The sequence below is a fragment of the Phycodurus eques genome, chromosome 8 (assembly GCF_024500275.1).
Source record: "Phycodurus eques isolate BA_2022a chromosome 8, UOR_Pequ_1.1, whole genome shotgun sequence".
In the NCBI taxonomy this organism is placed as follows: domain Eukaryota; kingdom Metazoa; phylum Chordata; class Actinopteri; order Syngnathiformes; family Syngnathidae; genus Phycodurus; species Phycodurus eques.
Window position 1 is genome coordinate 21777369 of NC_084532.1, and position 22567 is coordinate 21799935.

The 22567-nt window shown below is 42.3% G+C and overlaps 2 protein-coding genes across 3 annotated transcripts; one reads left to right on the forward strand and one right to left on the reverse strand.

Annotated features, from left to right (window-relative positions):
• Positions 1-24: 24 nt before the first annotated feature.
• Positions 25-7284, forward strand: ubxn6 (UBX domain protein 6). 2 transcript variants are annotated; one of them, XM_061683483.1, is made up of 11 exons: positions 25-261; positions 1334-1491; positions 2019-2083; positions 2159-2281; positions 2358-2455; positions 2537-2612; positions 2717-2801; positions 3301-3520; positions 3603-3733; positions 4468-4641; positions 5518-5608. In XM_061683483.1, exons 1-10 carry the CDS (start codon positions 179-181, stop codon positions 4635-4637), a joined length of 1209 nt encoding a protein of 402 aa, XP_061539467.1. In that variant the 5' UTR covers positions 25-178; the 3' UTR covers positions 4638-4641; positions 5518-5608. The 2 variants fall into 2 exon arrangements, with proteins under 2 accessions (XP_061539467.1, XP_061539465.1); XM_061683481.1 differs by having other exon boundaries at positions 28-261; positions 4493-4641; positions 5518-7284.
• Positions 7285-7937: 653 nt separating this feature from the next.
• On the reverse strand, positions 7938-19852 carry chaf1a (chromatin assembly factor 1, subunit A (p150)). The gene is given in 17 exon segments (XM_061683757.1): positions 7938-8431; positions 8607-8688; positions 8758-9070; positions 10772-10925; positions 11023-11272; positions 11350-11448; positions 12302-12382; positions 12528-12696; positions 13359-13576; positions 13663-13731; positions 13886-13967; positions 14049-14293; positions 14401-14460; positions 15370-15730; positions 15732-15993; positions 16458-16502; positions 19506-19852. Coding segments are annotated over 17 exon segments (2661 nt in total). The 5' UTR covers positions 19570-19852; the 3' UTR covers positions 7938-8324.
• Between the last annotated feature and the right edge of the window lie 2715 nt (positions 19853-22567).

Here is a 22567-nt window from a genome sequence, read left to right on the forward strand (position 1 = left end):
AATGACAACCGATAAACGTTCACTTTACTGTCTCTTGTATAAGACTCAAGGTGGCAGCACTCGCAAAGACGCGAGGCGACCGCGAGAGACATCACCGCAGAAGAAGAAACCGCTTTGTTGACATCCTACTCTCAGCTGAAATCTCTGCCTGTTTGTCGTTCTCGCCTCTCGAAAAGACATGAAGAAGCTTTTCGATGACATCAAGAAGGACATCAAATTTAAATCGGCGGGCCCTGGGAAGAAGCTCACGGAAGATAGCAGGTAAATGGCTACCCCCGGCCCCTCCATCCCGCTATAGCGCGAGTTAGCCGAACGGCTAAAAAAAAGAACGTTAGTGACGCGACGTATCACGCTTCCTTCCGATAACCCTCAATCGATCGGTGTTTGTTTGGGTCCCAATGCACACCTCATTGAACACGACCTGTTGTCGTTAGCTGTTAAGTAATGTCATGATTCAGTCAGAGCAGACGTCTAATTGGAGGCTGGCTAACGGTAAATCCTAAACAATCTTATTAAGTCATGTGACCACACTTACAGCCCCTTTCTGCTCCATAATGAGATATAGGAAGTGTAATCTTATCTGCATTAGGACAAATTCTGGAGTGTAATGTAGTAAATGTAGCATTCACCTCATTTTAACTTAGGACAAACTCACACAGTGCAGCACTCATCCATGCGTGCAACCTTCCTGACTTTGTGGCCTATTTTGAGTTCTCTTGCAAAGTGGAATTTCATTCATAAACTGGCAGAGGGAACAATTAAATTATTATAGTCCTGTAAAAGATGGTGATCAACAGGTGTTTGATCCATGAATCGACAGATACATTTTCAAGGACGTCCACTTCTATGCCTTTCTGTGACCCTTCCAGTGTTTTTGTTGCAGCCTGTTGATGACAGAACATCCTATTGGAAACCTCATAATGGCGAGGTACTGCCGATCAATTGTTAGGTGTCGTCTTGGTCTCATAACGTCAAAATGTAGACAAACACCTTGTGTGTATTTTGCTGTTCAGCTCCTTGTTAGGGAACAGCAAGTTGTGCAAAAAGTACTGAAACAGTAAAACAGTTGGACATGTGATGACATTCAAAAGTTTAGAGAAGTGCAAATAAAGTTCAACTGTACCATTTATAGCTGCATTTTTGTTTATCTGATATTCCTAACTTGTTTGAGGAGTGTATTATGCATTTTCTTCACAATTGCAAATAAAACAAAATAGTTGTTTAATTTCACACTTGATGGGTGGGCATGCACCCCACACACTCAACTATTTGTACACTATACAAGAAATTGTACATGACTATGTGGGCTTTCTGTACTGTGCTACAAAACAAGTGCGCCCGAGAGAGGGCAGAGAAGCTCTGGCGGCAAGCAGCATCACCGCGATGCTCCCAGCGAAGGATCCCAACGGGCGGGAGCGGCAGCGCTGGCCAGGATCGAACAGCATCAGCGCCCAAAGGTCCACACCTCCCAGGACGCCATCAGGAACCAGGGTGAGACATACGCAAACCACTGCCATCGACGTAGGTGTGCGACGAGCGTCACTAGCCTCTTTTTTTACACGATGAGCCTACAAAATGGCCGCATCAGAGCCATAGCAGAAAATCCAGTGAAGCGGGATACTAGTTTTTTATTTTTTTAGATTTCTATAGACATTTTTTTCCCAGTTAAGAGGAAATCTCTTACCTTGCTGACAGTTTCAGATGTCACTCCAGCCTTCATCAGAGCTATCACTTTTTCCTGGTGTGACATGTCTAAAAACAGCTGATTGGGTCAGGAAACCTGAAAAATTAAATTCCCCGCCCGACCAAGTACGTAGAACACAATTGTTTTTTTTTTTTCAGCAAATAGGAGAGGATAGCTTCCACGGACAAAAACATGAATAGGTGAATTTGTGAAGAACCCGCGAATAGAAGTGCACTGAATGTTGCCTCCATTGCGTCAAGATGCAATGACACATTTATGTTGTTGCATTGTTGTAAACGTACCATAACATGCATGCGTTTACACTGGCTTACAGTGAAACGAGAGCTGGAGGCCGAGGCCGCTGCGGTTGCCGGAAAGGACAAGGCAGCAACTGCAGAGGTACTGTCGGACGTTTAAATCAGCCTGGAGTCGAACGACACTGTGTGCTGTGATAACTTCTGCCCCCACCAACAGGGAACCGACGTCGCCACGAAAGAGTGTCTCTCTGTGTCCGGCGTGTATTTCACCTGCCCACTAACCGGAGCCACCCTAACCAAAAGCCAGCGGGATGCCCACATCAAGGAGGCCATTTTGATGGTATCCACCTCAAAAGATATTCCCTCGGTTCACTGAGTGCCAAAACCGTAGTGTAACATTAACTTTTTTTGGTCAGCGTTTCGAGGAGGACGACATGGAGGCATCCGTCATGATGATTCACACGTTTAACAAAGACAAAGAGAAGGTGAAGGCGGCCGTGGACATCATAAGCAAGTAAGACGGCTGAAAATGTGATGCTCATTGGAGGAGGCGAATGAATCCTAAGGAGGAGGCGAATGAATCCTTTTTCCACAGGTACGTTGAAAATATTTGTAAGAATCCTTCAGAGGAGAAATACAGGAAGCTTAAACTCAGCAACAAAGTCTTTCAGGTGAGTGGTGCTTTTCTAATTTAGTGGTGATTACTGCCTCATGGCGGTTGGAGGGCTACATTGCATGTGATTCCTGATAAGCCATGTCTGTTGTGTGGCTTCAGGATAAAGTGCGTTGTGTGGAGGGCAGTAGAGAGTTCCTGCAGGCCCTGGGCTTCATAAGCATGATGCTTCCTGTCGACGGTCAAGGTAAATCAATGACTCTGGGAGCTTAACCAAATAAACAAAAAGTATTGGGATACAGAATCATGGACATACACAAACACATACAACAGATATGATGCAATTTCTTTCAATTCACAGAGTTCTGGAGTGATTCTGATGTCACAGTAGGGTCAAAATTTGAACGGCTTACTTAAAGACAAATTTTCTGATATCATCAGCACAAGGAAAAATGTAGTTGGTTCGTGTAATTTCAAGCTTGTTGGGTGGGCTGGCTACTTAACAGACCCTAACCCAGAGGTAGGCAAATTTTGGCACACTAGCTGCATACAGCCCACTCTGTTGTTTTTTTTTTTTAAATCGAGTCCAGCAACCATTTCCATTGTTAACGGTCGGTAATATTTGTTGCATGAACATAGCCTTCTTTTTTTTCCGGATTGATTACTTCAAATGAATGAATAATACAAATGTTAAAAAGTGAAATATCTCTTTTCTGTCTGGCACACTTGGGTTTACGGGAGTTTAGAGGAGGAAGAGGAGTTCCTGGTGTTGCCCGAGCAGAGTGCCGACGCCCTGGAGCTGATGAAGGAGAGGCGGGATCGGTTGCAGCGCGGCGAGCCCGTCCGAGCGCGGCTGGACCGGCAGGCTCAGGCCTTCCGGGCGTCGGACAACGCCACTCGCTTCGAGCTGCCGCCGGAGTTCTACAACCTGAGCGCGGAGGAGCTCAAGAAGGAGCAGCAACAGAGGTAGAAATAAACAATTAAGTGGCTTTTTTTTTTTTTTTTTGAAATCAGGAAAAAGGCTTGAAGTCTTGTGTGTGTTCGTCAGGAGTGAATTGGTGGAGAAGAACTCCATGCTTCGTACCAAAGCCATGAGGGAGCGAGATGAGCAAAGGGAGAGGAGGAAGTACAACTACACTTTGCTGCGCATTCGGCTTCCTGATGGAAACCTGCTCCAGGGTACATGCAATACAATACAACACGATACGCAACAATGGAACCTCCCAAGTCAAAAACACAATCTGTTTGTCGAAAACTATACAATGTTTGAAGTAACCCTTTTAATGTTCTTAACTGGCATACAAGTGTCAACAGAAGTTAAACTGCTTTAATATGAATCCAGAGGAAACACAAATGTGTATCAGTTGGTAGGCCATTCTGTCCACTGACCGAAGGGTTGGTGGTTCGAATCCCGGCTCAGACTGTCCGCTGTCGAAATGTCCTCGGGCATGACACTGAACCCTAAATTGCTGCAGGTAGGCACTGTAAATGAGAAACTGTTCTCAATTGCCTTACCTGGTTAAACAAAGGAAATTATTATTATTAAGACAAATGAGATGGGTGAGCAGCGAACATTTTTTTAACATTAATGTTAGTATAATATAAAAAATGAAATGGACTACTAATGTTAATCAAAACACACATAGAACTCTACTTTTTGATCACAAGTGACAAGAAAATGGCCGCTAACCAGTTAGCGCCCTACCTATCTAACCTACATACCTTCCTACTTATGTACATACCAAACTTCCCTTCTTTACTGCCTACCTGCGCGAGGTCTAATGAGGTTCACTTGATATGCTGACATTATGACAGTTCCATGTCCTCACAGGCATATTATTCCCACCACATTTGACAAGATGAGGTTCCACTTTCAAATAGCCTTGCCAAAGATTAGCCATTTTCCTAAACAGTGTTCTCGCGTGTGACTGACCTCAGGGACGTTCTATGCCTGGGACCGACTTCCCGTGCTGTTCAGCTTTGTGCGAGACTCCCTGGTGGACGGCTGGCAGCCCTTCGAGCTCATCGCTCCCGGTGGTCACAAGTTGCAAGAGTCCGACGAGGTGGCTCTGGCCGAGTGTAATCTGGTGAGCGATCAAGTGAAGAAATCAGACGGAATTTACTAAGATGTGTGTGGTATAAACAGAAGCCACCATTAAAGGAGATATATTTTTCATTTTCTACACATTTTCAGAACGAGACTAACTTACGATTTAGCTGGTTCCAATTCAAGAACCTTTTTCTTGAAAAAAAAATCAAATAGCAACTTTCTTTAACTATTTTTCAGAATATCAAAACAAATCTTGTATTTAAGGCTCTTTCCTAGTAATATTATTACTTTTGAATACAATTTTACTCTCAGAACACACAAATGTTTTCCTATATCACTGTTGGATTTATCTTACCCAACATTATAATGAATAGACACAAAAGGAATGAAGACGCTGGTCTCTTTACTCATGAGGAGGGCGCATGGGAGATTGTTCAGGTTACAGCCTCTCAACACGCTCTATTTTCTCCCCCTCATAATATTCCTTGGGGGAGGGGGAATGTGTTTTTCATGTAATATTACTGGTTTTCATAAATAAAATACAACTTTATTCTTATAACTTTTTACATTTTTTGTAGTTTTACTATTTTTCAGACCAAAAGGATGCATGTTAGGTTCATTTAAGACTCTTAAATTGTCTAAAGTTGTGAATGCTTGTTCATAAATATGTGTACTGCATTTGACTGGTGACCATTTAAGGGTGTACCTGTGTCTTGCCCAAAGTCTGCTGGGATAGGCTCCAGCTCACCCGTGACCCTAACGAGGACAAGTGCTATAGAAAATGGATGGACATTATTCTAGCGCTCATTGGCTAAAAGAGGATACAGTTGACGTTTGTTAAATATCTGTGGATGGGTAGCCACACTCGAGAACGTCTCAACTCTGTTTGTGTATTTTTTTTTTCCCCTTAAAGGTGCCCGCAGCTCTTCTCTCCTTCGCTTGGGATGCCGCCGTGCAGGCGGACATTGCGGCAGCGGGCAGTAAAAATTCGACCCTGCTCAAACCGGAGCTACAAGAGACCATTCGCAATCTGAGCTGAGAGTCGAGAAACTGAAACTGTCCCTCACCAACTGACCAGTAACGCTCGTATCTATAACTGTCGTTGCTCATCATCTTAACAAATGTTAACATTTGCTCACGACACCCAACAGACTGAAGTACAAAGAGATGCGAGTCAGGATGCGTGAATGTGCTGGATCTGTTGCTCCTTTCACACAAAGATCCCACAACAAAGACGGGCTATTGACACATGGCGTCCCATAATGAGATGGGCATCCCATAATGAGATGACCTGGCGCCACCATCTGGTGTGGTGTATTTAAAAAAAAAAAAAAAAAAAAAAAAAACTTTTTTTGCAGTTGCTTTCAACACAACAGACTGGGCAGTATAGTGGACTAGTGGTTAGCACATTTTCCACAGTTTTTAGGTTCTGGGTTTGAATCTCAGCTACAGCTGTGCTTGCTTCATTTAACTCTAAATTGTCCTTTGCTATAATTATGAATGGAGTGGTTGCCTGTGGACCCTGCAATTGACTGACAAGCAGTCCAGGGTGTACCCTGCCTCTCGCCAAAAGTCAGCTGTAACCATAATGAACACAAGTGCGAAAGGAATGGATGGATGGAACACAGGGTAGGAGAAGTGAGGGGTTAAAATTCACACCCATTGTTCAATGTCCTTACACAGGTGCCACGAGACCCTTTTACACAGCCTGTAAAAGTTGGCATTTGTCCACCTTTTGATGTCACGTTTGTGTGTTAACAGCACTAAAATGGAATCGGAGTACAAAGTCAACCTGGTAGTACAATAATCGCCGCAAATAGGGGCCGAGCCCTGCCGCGAATAGCGAAAAACCTCAAGCAATGCACTTCTCCCTGTTGTGTTGGAAGCAATTATTGCGGTCTGCATTTTATACATCACAACAGACAGCATCTAATTATATGAGTGCGAGACGCCAAGCCAAGATGGGAAATCAAATATTATGCCGCCTTTGTGGGGACTCTGCATAAACAGCCGAGGCGGATAAATCCTGTTTGTCGGACACCAATTTTCGACATCTTGTGAAAGAAGCTTCTGATACTACCTCTGAAGGACATGAAATTAATGGGTTGCACCTCATCTTTCCATTTATGCACATTTCACGGTGATTAAAACCCAGTCGACAGGGCCACGTGTCAATAAATGTAGTTAAAAAAAAAAAAAAAGGCCGGGTGAGTTGTATTTGTTTGTATCAAACATCTACTAGAGGATCTCGTGCAAAATCAGAAACGGCAATGCCATCATCCATCAGTCTGTGATGCTTCAGTATTTGTATTTAGATCTCATCTTCCTGCTGAGACATAATGCCTTTATTTTGCTATTGTTTTCTTGTACATGAACCCATTATCACTCCAGCGGAGGGGGACTTAATGCACATTGTTACTTTGACTTCAATCTGTTGTTTCTTCCATCTTCCGGCGGACAAAGGTGACGACAAACTACCTCGTATTGCTCGTCTTTCTATCAAACACTGTAATGCAGATCTAGAGAGTTACGGGGCTCTGTAGTTATTGTCACCTAAAAGCTAACAACTATTATGTCCTCGCATTTCTCCCTACTCTCCACGTGTTCTAGTTTTCAAAATAAGTGAGCAGTTTATGTCAACCTGTTTTTCCTGTAATAAAGATTGCGTGCATTGCATCGAGACATTTGTGAGCCTCGTTATTTTTGATTAAATGTTATAAATGCTTACAAAATAAGCATATGTACAGGAGACTTCCAGAGGCAGCATGTCTGCCTCACAGTTCGGAGTTCAAATCTAGACTCTGGCCAGACTAAATTGTTGAGGTTTGAATGAGAGTATGAACAGTTAGATACACTCTGGACTGCTCACCAGCCAATCACAGAGCACATATAGACTAACAACCATTCATTCACACCAATGGGAAATGATTGAGTCTTTAATTATACTAAGATGCATGTTTTTAGAACGTAGGAGGAAGTTGGAGTACTTGCAGAAAACATGGAGAACATTCAACACAGGAGGTCCAGAGCAGATTCAAACCCAGAACTGTGAGGCAGACATGCTTGACACCAGGTCACCGTGAGAACAACCATTAGATACACAAAAATCATCACATCAGACTTCCATAGAGCTGGACTTGTGTGAGAAGTTTCAAGTCATATCAGTCTAATTGGGAAAGGAGTGCAGCCTATTAAAATGTTGCAATTTTGAGGCTATGAACACAAAATGCAGCCATTTTTTTTCTTGTTTAATGAATTTGTCTTGTTCAAGTATGCTTGCACAACAATGCATATTTATATAAAACACTGGCTGTAACTGTACAAGGACAGATCTAGCAACTACTCCAGTGAGCTGTCATGGGTTAAGAAGTAATCAGAGTAAATGGTACAACAGGAAACAAATGGAGGAACCTTTAATGTGATTTTAACTTCTGGCAGCCTATATACAATTACAACATTAGAATGAAGTTTCTAAAACGTAAATAATGATGTTTTTGGACACTTCTTGCCATGAATGGTGCGCCGGAACAGTCGGAAAAGTGAAAACACACCAAACACGCCTGAGGGAGTTTTCAACTAGCTTCCCGCCACTTGGCGGCAGGGTAATTCCAGCGTGAACAGAGTGCGCCACTTCATCTTCCTCGCCACGCTCACGGGGGAGGAAATTAATTAGGGAAAGAAGGGGAGGGCGAGGAACATGGGAAACGCCTCGCCTTTTTCCTAGGCTGTGGCGAGGGTCGGAGCGGCGCTGGCCACTGGGAGAGCAGCCGTGTCGGACGGGGTGACTTCCATTACGTCGCTTGCCTCGTTGGAGGAATTCTCTCTGGCTGGGTCGACAGAGCACAATGGACAAGTTACATAATCAACGTTGCACCTTTCGATAGGGTGATCAAGATGTTTATTGGTCATAATTGGTCCGCCTCCTCAAACACACAATTTTTTCTCGACAGGAAAACAACTGCTAATTGTAATTAATAATAAAAATAATTATAACCAGCTCACCGCTTTGCATGGAGACGATGATGCAGTCGTCGTCATCCTCCTCAGTGTCAGCTTGAAAACCGTCGGCCTCCATTTCGTCCGTCTGGCAGGGGTGAAGCCCAAGACAATATGAGCTTAAAGTGTTTTATTTTCAAATATTAAAATTGGTTACCTGTTCTGGGTCGCTACATCGCTTCATGAATTTGGTGATGGACATGCTGCCAGTGCTCTTTCTTTTAGAGGCCGCCGAAGTGGCGGATGGAGTCTGCGGCGTGGTGGGTGAGTTGCCCTGAGAGCCCGTGGCCGCCTCCTCGCGGGACTCCTCCCGCGCGCCGCCGGTCAGGTAGGACCACTGCCCGGGCACCGGGAGAGCCTCCAGGCCGAAGCGGGACAGAACTTCGGCGTGTGCGTACCAGCAGCTGCGTCGGTAGGTGGAGCGCTTCTCGTAAACTGCGTTGTTCTGGATCAGACGCTTCAACTGTATTCTGAGGAGAAAATTTTGATATTATAAATCACAACAGCCCACCAGTGCAGACTTCTGCCAAGGCTCTATGTGCCATGTCAGTTCATCCATCTGCTTCTCAGACTACAGTAAACAGTGCATTTGTAGGCAATAGGGACTGAGGCCTGCCACAAAGAGCAAAAAAATAAGTACGATCACTTCATAATATAATACTGACACTTTTAAGACTTTGTAGTTTATTTTGATTTCTGTTGCCATTATGCAAGGTTGCAGATTTCATTAGTCGCAATCGCAGTAATGCCTGCCTTTCGTCCATGTCGCTCTTTCTGTATAAATGGCATCAACAATGATTGGAGGAGGATGATGACAAGGCAAATTTCTACTTTGGGAGGTGGTATGCGTGAAATAAGAGAGGCAGAAGGCCGCCTGTGGGCAAAGGAAATTGAGTTATACAGAACAGCAACACAGGGTAATGCCAGCTTTCATGGGCAGTGTCAAAGGGGCTCTTGACCAGGGTTATAATAATATTTTGTTTCGACTTTTCTTTAGGTTTAATTAGCGTTTCGATCAGGTTTGTTAGTTTTTATATTTTCAACAATGCTTCATTTTAGTTTCAGTATTAGGTTTTTTTTTTTTCAGGGTAATTGTCAAGTGTGAGATTAAAAAAAAAAAAAGATCACAATAAGTATTCTGTAAATAAATAAATAAATACAATAAAATAATTTTCAAAAAAACTGCAAAAAAACAACCATTAGTAAAAAGTTCTTATTTGCATGTTTTCCTACCCTAGTTGCTGAATTGGAAACTTCTCAAGGGGACTTTAAGATTTGTGACTGTTAGATAGACCGATAGATAAAAAGTAAGACACCCTTTACCTGCTGTATCTCCAGTGAAAGTGCATCCAGTCCCCCCACCCCAAAAAAAACAGCTTGCACGTAAAAGTTAGCTTTGCGGCAAAACTTGCACTTGGTCTGGCGAGTGGCGAGCAGTCAATTCGACGGCACTGTCCAATGGCGTCACTTCTAGGCGACATAAGGTAAGTGAACTACTATTCCCAAAGGACTAGTTGACCTTCCTTCCATATCCGTTCCGTATCTATCCGTAATAATTACATTTAAAAGCAACGCCGAAAGCTCATGTATGAAATTGACAAAGGTGAAAACAAAGGATATTTCCGCTATAATTATAGTTAGTTTTAGTTTTGCGAACGTAAAATTTTATTGTAGTTAGTTAACTTTTTTTTTAACTCGTTATTTTATTTTGTTCACAAAAATGTTTTAAAAATGTTAGTTTTAGATATTGCGTTCATTTTCATTCACTGTAATAACCTTGCCCCTGGCACTCTCGTGTCGTGTTGTGTTAAACCAAATGTCGCTGTCCTATTTCATGCATCACACCAGAAACTCCTGTCGCTGCACTGCAATATCATGAATGCAGCCAGATACTGCTGTCAATGGCTCTGATGTGCCAATTTTTCTGGGTTTCTATGTAAAAATAAACTTTTTTTCGCATTGAAAGCACAATAAGCAGCCTACTTTATACGAGAAGCATATCCAATTGCCTGATTACTGGATACAATGTTGCTCTGCGAAGGCAATGTCCTGCCTTTGCTGGGTTCAGTAAAAAAGGCACTGGCTGTCCGTGGATAAATGCATGAACTACTGTTATGGCTCCGATGCAGCAATTTTGCAGGCTGTCTGCGTGAAAGAGGGTATGGCTTTACCGGGTGGGAATGTCTGGCGAAGTTTCGGGGCTGGACAGTTGAGAAGGTGGTGTGGAGGACAATGTTTTCTGCCGACAATATTCCTGAAACTCAGTGATGATCACCTTGCTACTGTTCAGGTTGCCGTGCAGCAGCGGCAGTAGCTGACCGAGCACTGGAGAGAAAAAGGTGACTGAAGTAAGTCCTGGTAAATTACCCCCCCAAAAAAAAGGGGGGGGGGGGTAAACAAAATAATACTGCCTCACACTTACACTGCGCTTCTTTGGCGCACTTCTCAGTCTGCTCCTCTGGGCTGGGGCTCATGTCAGCCTTGGGTAAGGGTTCTATGAGGCATGCAGCGTATGACTGCAGAAGATCCGAGACCGGGCCCTCACCCGCCCAGAGGCAGCCCCTCACCACCGGCTGCAGCACCTTCATCTTGTTCTTGGTAGACATCAGCTCTTCCCACTCCCTGGCTTTCCTTCTCTGTTGCAGTTTCTGCTTTTCCAGGTCACCGCCATCCTGGAGAGTAGCAAGGCCGTTAGGAAAACTCGTTAAGAAGCCTCCCCCCAAAAAATGGCTGCTGTTGACTGGCATACCGCTTCTTCTAGCGCCCCCTCGTCGTCCGACAGATACCCATGAGGGACGAAGAAGCCATCGTTGTCGTCATCATCTTCGCCTCCCTCCTCCTCATCCTCCTGAAGGGGGTAACCGGTTGCTTTAAATACAACTGATCTTTACATATCCAAGCTCTTGACACTTAAAGGAAACATATGCATTTATTTCATAATATAAATCTATTTTACAGTTGTCTAAATAACAAGCTGCAGGGATATATTATGCTCAGCGAGTCCTGCGACTTGAGAGGCTTGGCGGGCTGTTTTGTGCCGTCTCGCCGGAAACTGTATGCATCGCAGCAAGCTGGATCTCGCCGTCGAGTGTATGCACGTAACGGCGGGCGGGATCATGCTGGCGGATCTATGCGCAACAGTGGCTGGATCTCACCAGCGAGGGTTGAATAATCCAGGCTGGACCGATGTCAGCCCACCCCAGCGAGTACTGCTGACGTAAGCCTAGCATGAAATGACAAGTTTGATTTTCATTGATGGACAATAAAAACCAATACTTCGAGTCATGTGTGCTTATTTCAATCAGGTTGTCGTCAACAGTAAGAACTGCTTAAGAGGCTAAATGTATGTTTAGTTGGAATTTCACTGCCTCAATAGTCTTTCTGAAATATGAATTTGGCATAATTTTTTTATTGTGTAAATTTTGGTTTACAGAAATAACTACCATGATGTTGGCTAATATCATAATTAGTTATTGTTTTATAGCATAACAGTAAATGAAGATTTGTCGCTTCTTCGCCATGGGAGTTTTCTTTTGCTTCTGTACTCTTGAGCATCTTCGCATTGCGTAGGTAAACTTCATTGGTGGCCTTTAACTATTGGTGCCGTAAACGATTATTAATACCATCTTTTATGAAGAAAGACTCCTGATTGTTATTCCATCCATGTCACCTGGCATCAATTCCTTCCCACCCAAACTCACCCCTTCACTATGTGAGAGGGACTCCCCGGGTTCCTCTTCCTCCCATTCTTCATCGCTGTCCACCTCGTAGTCCAATAAATCCTGTCGTTAAAAGGGGCAACGACGGTATGAGTCGAACTCAAAACAATTGCCACAGCATATTAAAAGAGGCAGAAGATGAGCTCAATATGACGTAAAGGCATTTGACTCTTGTTGTGTTGCTGTACTTGAAAGTGGAATGTTTTACCGTGTCTTTCCTGAGGGGGCAGCGCGGTGAGATGTGAAAACTCTTCTTCCTCCAGGTTCCCCAGTAAGCTGGACGGTGGTTCTCACGAAACAGCAGCAACTTCATGGGTCCGTACAGTTTACGATCGGGTACGCCCTCTGGTTTGGGCCCATCCACGGCAATACAATCGCTGAGAAGAACACAAGTGCCAAAAGGTACAATCTTTGTTAAGAGGGGTTAGACAGCTCCCAGGTGTCTTAACATTATGCGTGTGACATACAAGGATCATGGATTGTATTTTCACTCACTGAGGCAGCACTTCATCATCACGCTGCCAAATTACACTTAATTTTGCTGATTTTACGCACTGATAACGCTATTAGCTAGCGTTGATTTGTGCCATTGCTATTTACCTTTTAGCTTTGATTGTTTCAGACAATACAGTCCTGCCATTACTTTAAAATGTCATATTTGTAATTTATTATGTAAATAATGCACAGTGTTACATTTTTATATGGAAAAATTAAGAGCTCACTCCCCTAAACATTTTCAGAAACAGGCAGCTATCAAAAGATTTACTTGGTTGTTTAACTTCACACTTAATGAGTAGGCAGGCCCTCCAGAAACCAAACTATTTGTATACAAGCAATTAAAAGGTCAACTTAACGTAATACGTCCCTTTTAGATGGAAGTTTAATGTACCTTTCTACGCACATAGGTTTTACTTTTCCATGCAATGTGGAAATATTGTGTCACACAGCTATTGATTTTGAAAGCATTTTTAAGATTTCTCCAAACCTAATAAAGCAAAGGTAAAATTGTAGTATTTCAAGTACCGACAGTGTGTCTCACCTGTCGGCGGTTGGCACTCTGGGTCTGGTGGCGCCAGAGCGGCGAGGTTTCTGGCCTATCCAGTCCTTCAGTGAACACGGGTCGTCACTGGGGTTCGACAAACAGCGGTCCAGTTCCTCCAGGGCAGACTCCTCGCACTGAACCCGGCACAACGGCGCCATGCACATGTTGTCCTTGATCTCGAATGGCGCAAACTTCCCACAAGCCACTGCGAGAGTCTGACCACGGAAGCAGTGTCAAGAGGTTTGCATAAAAACCGCCCTCTAATCAGTACGGTTACGTATCTTCGTGGAGCTCAACTCACCTTTGGAGCCTGCTGGATTTTGGGTTTCTGTAAAAACCTTGTGATCTCCGCTTTCTCTGCTTTGAGACGCTAAAAAACAAACCATACCACACCACATTCATTGACATTTAACCACTTTAAATTCGAGGCACATCACAGCTGTCCAATGAAAACCACGTATTGTATCAAAAGCTACATATTGGGGTCAAACTGGGGGGGGGGGATAAATAAATAATTAACTCACATCTTTCTCTTCTTTCACCCGCTTCTCCTCTTCCTTCATCCGCTTTTCCTCCTCTTTCTTGCGTTTCTCCTCAAGCTTGGCCCTGGAAAAAAAAGCGTGAACATTTTTGCGTGAAGAAAAGAAAAAAATATTGAGTGTGGAACTTTGTGGCAGTGTGACTCACTCCAGCTTGGATTTGCGCTGCTCCTCCTTCGCTTTTAGCTTCTCTGCCTTTTCCCGTTCCTCCTTCTCCTTTTTCTCCCGCTTCTCTCGCTCATCCTTTTCCTTCTTCTCCCGCTTTTCCTTTTCACGCTCCTCCTTCAGCTTACGGTTCTCATCCCTCTTTTTCTCCTTGGCCGCCTTGGCCTCTTCCTTTTGCCGCTTCTTTTCCTGGCGCAGCCGAAGCCTTTCTTCTTGCTCTTGGAGATTCTACGGGGGGGACCAAACAAGAACGTCAATTTGCTTTTCGAAGTTGTTAATTAACGTGAAACCTTAAGCCATGACTGTAAAATTATTTTTAAGAAAGCCTGTCCCACCTTTAACGAGCGTCTTTTTATCTTCCTTTTATCTGCAGGGGGTGGAGTGGTTGCTGACTCCTAGGATGGGAAAATCAAGTTTATTTTGACTGAAAGGTACCAGTTTTACCCGTCTAGTCATTAATCAGATGATAGAACATTTTATTTGATATGTTAGAGGCCAGTCCATAAGTCATTGCTGAAACTGCAAAACTGAGTTGGTTTATGCTAACAATTGAGTGAAATATCGTTTGAAACGAGGGACCAATTGCACCTTTCAATGTCCCGACACAACTCAGTCAATGGAATATCTTTAATACTGTATATCTGTAATTTTGTTTTCTTTTTAAATCAGGGACCATTTCAGCTCTTACATAGCCCCCAGAGGGCCACAGTGAAATGTATAAAATATGGTGCAACGATCCAACAAATGTTAATGATATATTATGACCATTTGTGTGGACTTTATATCAGTTTCTCTAAGGTTGGACTCATTTTTAGAATTACGTGGCGGACCGGATCTTAAAAAAATATACATTTTCAATATTTTTTATTGTATTCTATATTGCATTCTATACTTGATTCTCCATGTCTGATGCTTGACTGAAGAACTGACAATCACGCTTCTTTCCTCGGTAGGAGTACAGTATAATATAGATCTGAAAACAAGAGTATGTATCCAATTATCATACCCCTGACGTTGGACCAAAACCTCCTGTCTAAATTTGATCAATTTTATATTTTACACAAATAGATACTATTGGTCAGTCTTTTGGTCTTTTATTTTTACAAATTATTGTCCAAGATGAAATGCTGAAAAGGGCTTGCTCTCTTTGATGATGCAATGTATATGACTCAACAAACATTCCATTTGTTTGGTTTCCTGAAAAATGATGGGGTTTTTTTGGAGATGCAACGTTTCTGCCCGAGGACAGCAATATGCAGCAATATGACAAGGTCTGAGAGGTGTGTCGTCACACGAGCACGTACTGCAGTTGGTGTGGTGGCGGGCGTGTGCTCATCTGTTTTAGTCCTCTCTGGCGAGCTCTCACGTGTGGAACACCCTGACAAATTTGACAACGTTGACTTGTTGCCCAAACTGGAAACATTCTCCGATGCATTCTGCTCTTCTGGCTCGCTGTCGGACTCCCGCGTCGTATCAAGCAGCAAGATCCCATCATCCTCCTCTTCCACCACCGTCTCGTCGTCTTTATTTGTCGGGTTTTCTGTGCGGTCTGAAGTGTGCGTGTCAGCAGCGCGATCCACGCGTCTGGAGTTCCCGCGGGATATGCTCGTGTGCCCGCTTTGTCTGTCTTTTAATGTGCGGCGAGGTGTGACGGGACCCATCTTGGCACTTGACGGGAGATGGGCCGCCGTGGGACAGATCTATAATGTTCTCGTCTGAAGCTGAAGGGCGCCTTTTGCTGAGGAAGCAATCGAGGGGCCCGCGGCCATTAACCAAGGCGGGTCTACTGGGCACGGCGAGCGGAGCGGACTCGTTGTCATTCTCTGTGTCAGAGACTACTGGTTCAGAGCAAACATGTGCACGGGGACGCTTCGGTGAAGGCTTGCTTTCTTTTGGTTCCGGGTTCAGGCGCTTGAAAGGGAGGCGAGCTGCATGCAGAAAAAAAGTACACAGTCACTGGAAATAGCTGTTATAGATTGCAAAATATACTCAATACAGTGAGACATAATTGGGTCTCTAGAGTGTATCCCCAACTATCAAGTGTGAAATTAAACAACCAGGTAAATCTCTTGTTAGCAGCTCGTCTGAAAATGTGTGTCTGAGCAAGTCGTTATGAATTTTGCCAGATCATGATTCATAATACATTTTGGCTAATTTACATAACAGTGTATCCAACCTAACACGTTGCCCCTCTTGAGCCCCTTTTATGCTGCCTTTAAAAGATGGAATTTTCCCCTCCTTTTGGGAGTTGGGGCAGATGAAGGCGACCCAGAAATTGTCATTGTCCTTGAGCAACCAGATTCTGGATACAGACTGTGGTGATTAGGAAGGTGTACCTAATGATGTCAAGTCAAAATCTACACATGTAAGAGCCCCATTTCTCCATATTTACCTTGTACCAGTTTCTTGTTGGCCTTATTCGGTTTACAATCCATACCTGAAAAATACAGAAACAGCGGGACATCAGAAAGCAAATAACAATGAACCGGCATTGAGCATGATCACAACCTTCAATTTTGAATCAAATACTTGAGCGCGAAAACCCTTAAAATGACATACAATGCAGATACTAGCTCCGATAGCTCAGTATCAGTTTTTGAAGATATTTACAAGGTTCATAATTTTGCAAGCCCTTTATTGCCCTACGGTTTTTTTTAATCAGTTTATTTGAAAGGGGACAATGCAATTTCATAAAACACATGAAATACACATGGTTAAAAAAGACAGAATTAGCCTGAAGGATACTTTTCATCTGTAGTCCCCTGGCCATGATGTAAAAAAGATGTAAAATACATCTACAAGACAATATAATACAGGATACATAATCAAAGACTTACTATACTATTAAGAGAGAATAAAACCACAAATCATTTGATCATAACAAAAAAAAACCATCATAACATACTTGTCTTTTAGTGTTAGCAGCTATAGGTGTTAACTAACCACATTTTTAGTTTTTTTGTGAAGGCCTTGTATGTTCTAAGCAGTTTAACCTCCTCAGGTACTGAGATCTACTCACCAGTTGGTTGGTACTACCCTCACCCTGATTAATAAAATAAAGTAACCTTATTTTTAACCTTAGCAAGTGTGAGAATTGTTGGACTACATGATACATGCAGGGCTGTAAATCATTTATTCCAAACAGTAATGTAAGATGCATTTGGGGTATATTTAGCGTTTGAACGATTACCATAGGTAATTATAAAAACATTTGAGGGGGCAGGGACATGATGTCAAACATAAGCACTTTTTTGTTTCTTCCCAGCAGGTCTTGGTCCCTAACCTCCAAGAATAACAAGTGTCCACACCACAGCCAAACCACCTTTTACTAACTCGCTTAAAAACATGCCAACCCATTATTTTTTTAAAGCTATTTCTGTAATACCTTAAGATTCCATCCGAATGCTCTGCTCCTTCTACAGCCCGATGTTAGCGGAGGACTAGCTCGGATAGGCCACTGGCCGAGAGCCGGTCGGCTTGACCGCGAACAACAGCGACTGAACAGTTGTGCAGTATGTGGGGTTCTGCAACCGACTGTCGGCCACTAGTTTTGCTGCGATTGGAAATGAACGGTCTCGCAACGCTGCAGATGTAACGGCCAATTAAAAATGCCATGTCGAATCACATGAGCGCTCACAACAAAAATTTACATTTCCTGGTATGACCCCTCATCCAGCCAGCAGCTGCCAAGACATACCAATACAGTAGCAGTATATATATTGTGTTTTACAAATATTCTTAACTATATATACAATATCAGCGGTAACCGTGGATAAAGAGCACAGCGTGGAGAGTCTCTGTCACCAAAATGCATGAGTACAGTCAATGAATGGAGCTGCCTTGCCTAATGTTTCCTTTTGTATTGTAATATGGGATTTATTCTGGTGGCACAGTAGACAACCGGTTAGTACGACCGCCTCACAGTTGAGAGGTCATGGGTTTGCATCCAGGCTCCAGCCTTCTTGTGCAGTTTGCATGTTTTCCTCTGGCTTGTGTGGAGTTTCTCCTGGTTTCCTCCCACATTCCAGAAACATGCATGTTAGGTTCATTGAAGTCTCGATATTGTCCTTGGGTGTGAATGTGAGAATTGTTTGTCTATTTGTGCGATTTGTTGACATTCAGTCCAGGGTGTACGGCGCCTCTCGCCTGAAGTTAACGAAGATAGGCTCACGCACACCCGTGACCCTAATGAGGAGAAGCAAATGCCTGAGGGGGGGGGGATAAATTCTGTTAGTGCTGTCATGTTGTAATGACAAGTTGTTTTTCTAAAAGGCGTTATATTTGAGTGAAATATGCCCTGTTTGAGAAATGTTTGTGTTTTGATATTTGATTAAAATAAAACTGCTTTTCATTAGAATTTTGAGAAAACAGCATTATCAAGTTTCAGTGCTCTGTATTGGCGAGTACTCAAATGTAAGTACTTGTACTCTTTTGCATTCCTACGTTTACGGGTTGCAAAGCGGCGACACATACGCCAGTGTCCTCATACATTTTTTTTCTAAATCAAATAATCTGTAAGCCATTCATTATTAAGTGTAATGTTGTAAAATGAGTTTTAAATGCTATTTAATTGTATTTGGGATGGTATTATGGAGTATATTCAGGGTTTTAATTAATAATTTAGGCTATTATAAACATTTTGGGGGAGGGGGCATTCGTTATTTGTACCTGGTCTTAGCAAGGGTTCACTGCTGTCACTGACTTTTCATGGCAGGTATTGCAGTAAACATCTCTTTGATTTACATAATTAAGAGTGCCCATTTTGCTCCAAATGGCTTGATTTGTTCTACCGCCACCCAGAGGTGCAATAACAGCCTAAGGGTGGATGGCCGTCAGGAAAAAACAATACAAATAAAAATTTTCAATACATTAAGTCCCAGGTGAACACTTCCCAGTGTTCCACTATGACAAGAGATTTGTCATTTGACATAAAATGTAGAGGATTAAGTCGTCGACTCGAAACCAATTCTAGACTCAATTAGCTTAGCAAAACTAGCCCAGGAAGGCCATTCAGTCAGCGGCTACTCCGGCTGGATCACCCCGTCCTTTGAGCACCTTTAACGCCGAGGGAGGTGGAGGGGATAGCCTGCCGGTGTTGGGAAGCCAGAGGCCGGGTGTACGCGGCGACGTCAACTGCGCCGGATAGTTAAAACCAACACGAACCGAATTGTGTTTAACGGCGTTTAAGGTGGCGAAACTGCAAGCGCTTACCTGACAGTGTGAACTTCAACTTTTATGAGCTGCGCGAAGAAAAGTTAGCATTTTTGTAAGAGGCCAAACCGGCATGAGGCGAAAATGCCAAATAAGTGGCCATATTTCTGAGTACACACATATATTGTATGGAACCTTTAAAGGGGCAAACCTAGCCCTCGGACAACAAAAGTGACATCTACGCATGTATATTCCAATAAACATAGACAACCGAGTTACATTAGCATACCTCGTCTACGGGGTGTCGAAGCTGCCAAGAGCCCCTCCACTGACGGTGCCTCCGCAGCCAACATCTTCGTACCACGAACCTGAGGGTGCCGGCTTCTCCGGTGGATGAATTTTCGATATGACGGCACGTAAACAGCCCCGGTCGAAGGGGGTGGGGGGGAACTTAACCTTTTGTCGCTAACTCACCGACATGTATTGCTAATGTGTTCCCCCGAAAGTAGCGCACAATTGGCCGCTTCCAGCTCTTCTAGGTCCCTCCGCGGCTTCCCCGCTGCCTGCCTCGCGCTCCTAGTCGGAATTGGCGGGAGTAAGTTGCCTGCGTCAGAAAGCACAGCTGATTGGTCAGAGGCTAGCCACCGAGTGTACAACGGCGCGTTTGTTTTGCTGAACCACAATGCGCGTTTTGACAAAACGGCACTTTTAGTGAATGATTAAAGAGTAAATTAATGTTGTTACGATTTACAGAAGTCAATATAAACTAATACTAATGGGAGTGTGTAGTTAAATAATTTCATTTTTGTGCTAATAAGTATTAACGCAGACCTCCGGAACATAATGTACACTAAACTAAAGGTCACTGATTATATGTCGCGCAGACTGTTGCATTGGGCGTTTCGATTGGCCACCAAGTTTGGAGAGCTGCGTTCACTGTGCCCCAGAAGTCGGAATTTTGAGCATATTGTTACGTCACTAGTACCACAGTAAAAATAAAAGTAAAACATATGGAACCTCTCGGGGAAGCTTGATGTTGATAACAAATGTTCCTTTTGTAAAACTGTACCTCAAAGTGTGACACAGTTATTTTATGGCTGCTCCATTAGCGCTACATTCTGGAAAGAACTTGAGAACTATATGCAATAACAATATGGAAAACAAAATAGAAGATTTACGTTTGATGGGGGAAAAAACTATAGAGTCAACAGTTTTAAACTATAGTTTTTATATGTTGTTGGGAAAGTTTAACATCCCAAAAAAGTTTAACATCCCCAAAATAAATAATCAATATTTCTAAAACTAACCCTATTATTGTAATTCTTTTGAATTGAAGTTGATAATTATTTCAGGTGTATTAATATAATAACAAATCAGAACTGTAGGTTGGTAATTGATATCCATTAAGAAATCTTTAACAAACAAGTCTCAATGATTTTTTTTCTATAGTGGGTACTTTATATATATATATATATATATATATATATATATCTTTTTGTTTGTGTCTTTGGTTTTTGTCTTTATTCTTTTATTGTCACTAACAGGAAATTTAATTCATTGTCAATGGTACATTGTCATTGGTACTTTTTTCACTAAAATATTGTGAATCGTATAACTAATTATGGATAAGCCATGTAACGTACAATAATTATCTGAATATATTTAATTGTAAAATAATAAATAAATACATGAATACATTTAAAAAGAGCTTCTCGGGAAAGCATCTTTTTAACTTTGCAACCTTTACAGTGACAACAACTATACAGATAAAGCTGAAACACAAATCAGAACAGAAAAGAAGGATCTGAGCCAGCTCCAAATACGTTGTACACAAAGTAAAAGCTATTTAAAGGGAGAGTTTTGAAGTTTTTAGCCTCATTTCACTAACACATCCCTTAAGTATGACCAAAGTCACGCCCCTCGTTTTTTATTTAAGTTTGTGCAAATAACTGACACTGGCGATGCCTACTGTCTCTGATAGGTTGTTCTTGGTCAGGCACAGTGGTTTAAAAAAACCCAACTCCTCATTTAAGGCTAAGTCTTAGTTCAAGAGACTGTAGTTGTAGTACACTCACCTGTTATTGTTATCCACAAAGCATAATACTTACCATTTGAGTGTAATGTTATAGTTGTGTGCAAATCTTGGACTTGTGTATTTATGAAGAAAAGTATTTTCTTGGAGTTGTCTTGGTTTGCGATGAAATGACATCAAAGACCTCTTTGAAAGACCTTTTCAATAAATATTGATCCCCCACCCCAAGTTAGCCTTTCAATTGTTAAATTAGAATACCCTAAATTAAAATTATTATCTTTAATCTGTAAACCAGAAAAACTCATTTTTTTAATTTCACAAAAATCTTCTTTTGTCTCTAACATTTTACATGTGCCAAAATATAATGGTTTGTAGGGACATTTAAAATCACTGTAGATCATGCTCACAGGTCTGATGTCACAAATAAGAATGACTCCTTTGATTGTGGGGCAACCATGTTGTCCCCCTTTTAGCACTGTCCATCTGTTAATTCTTTGGGGGTCATAAACTGTGTGGTTTTAGTCACAATAACATTATAAGGAATGTCGTGCTCGCTTGGAAGAATGTATTGTTTGGCCCCTTTGAAGATCATATTTTAAAAAAGGCAATTCTGGTTAGTTAATAAATATTTTATTGATGATGTTGACATATCACATTTGTTTTTGTAAATATCAGGGGCGTCGCTAGGTTTTGACATTTTGAGTGGCTTAGCCCACCCAAGAATTTATTTTGTCGGGAGGGGGGGGCACTAATATAGGCCTGCTTTTCATAACGAGTTCAGACAATGCATTAGTGTCAATCAAGTACTCTACACTTTTTCATCCTTCATTTTATCCTTTCTGTATTTGTTAATCTCGTCATGAGTGACTGTTCTATTTGTATTTATTGTTATTCGTGACCTTTGACAGTGGACCCCGCTATTTGCGGGGGGGAAAGGACCAGGGCCTGACCGTGAATCACAAAAATCTGGAGTAATTGATCCCCATTATAATTGCATTGAAAAATATATTTTTTAAACCCTAAAAATTAATGAATAAGCAGGGATATACAACTACCGGAGACAAATTCCTTGTGTGTTTTGGACATACTTGGCAAATAAAGATGATTCTGATTCTGATTCTGATACCACCAGTAAATGTTTTTTTAAGAAAAAAAAAATCGAACAAATTTGAAAAACAATCCGCGAATATGTGAATCTGCTGGTGCCGAAGCATGAATATGGTTAAATGTTTAAATCCGTACACTCGTATTGTAAACAGCCATCCATTGCAATAAAGAAAGAAAACAATGTGGGGCAACCATCTTGAAAGTATGGGGCC

Excerpts from the sequence above, each read along its gene's own strand:
- ubxn6 (XM_061683481.1), top strand. The coding sequence starts at position 179 with ATGAAGAAGCTTTTCGATGACATCAAGAAGGACATCAAATTTAAATCG. Across the intron at positions 1,492-2,018 it reads GGACGCCATCAGGAACCAGG|TGAAACGAGAGCTGGAGGCC; the intron begins GTGAGACATACG and ends ACTGGCTTACAG. Across the intron at positions 2,802-3,300 it reads GCTTCCTGTCGACGGTCAAG|AGGAGGAAGAGGAGTTCCTG; the intron begins GTAAATCAATGA and ends ACGGGAGTTTAG.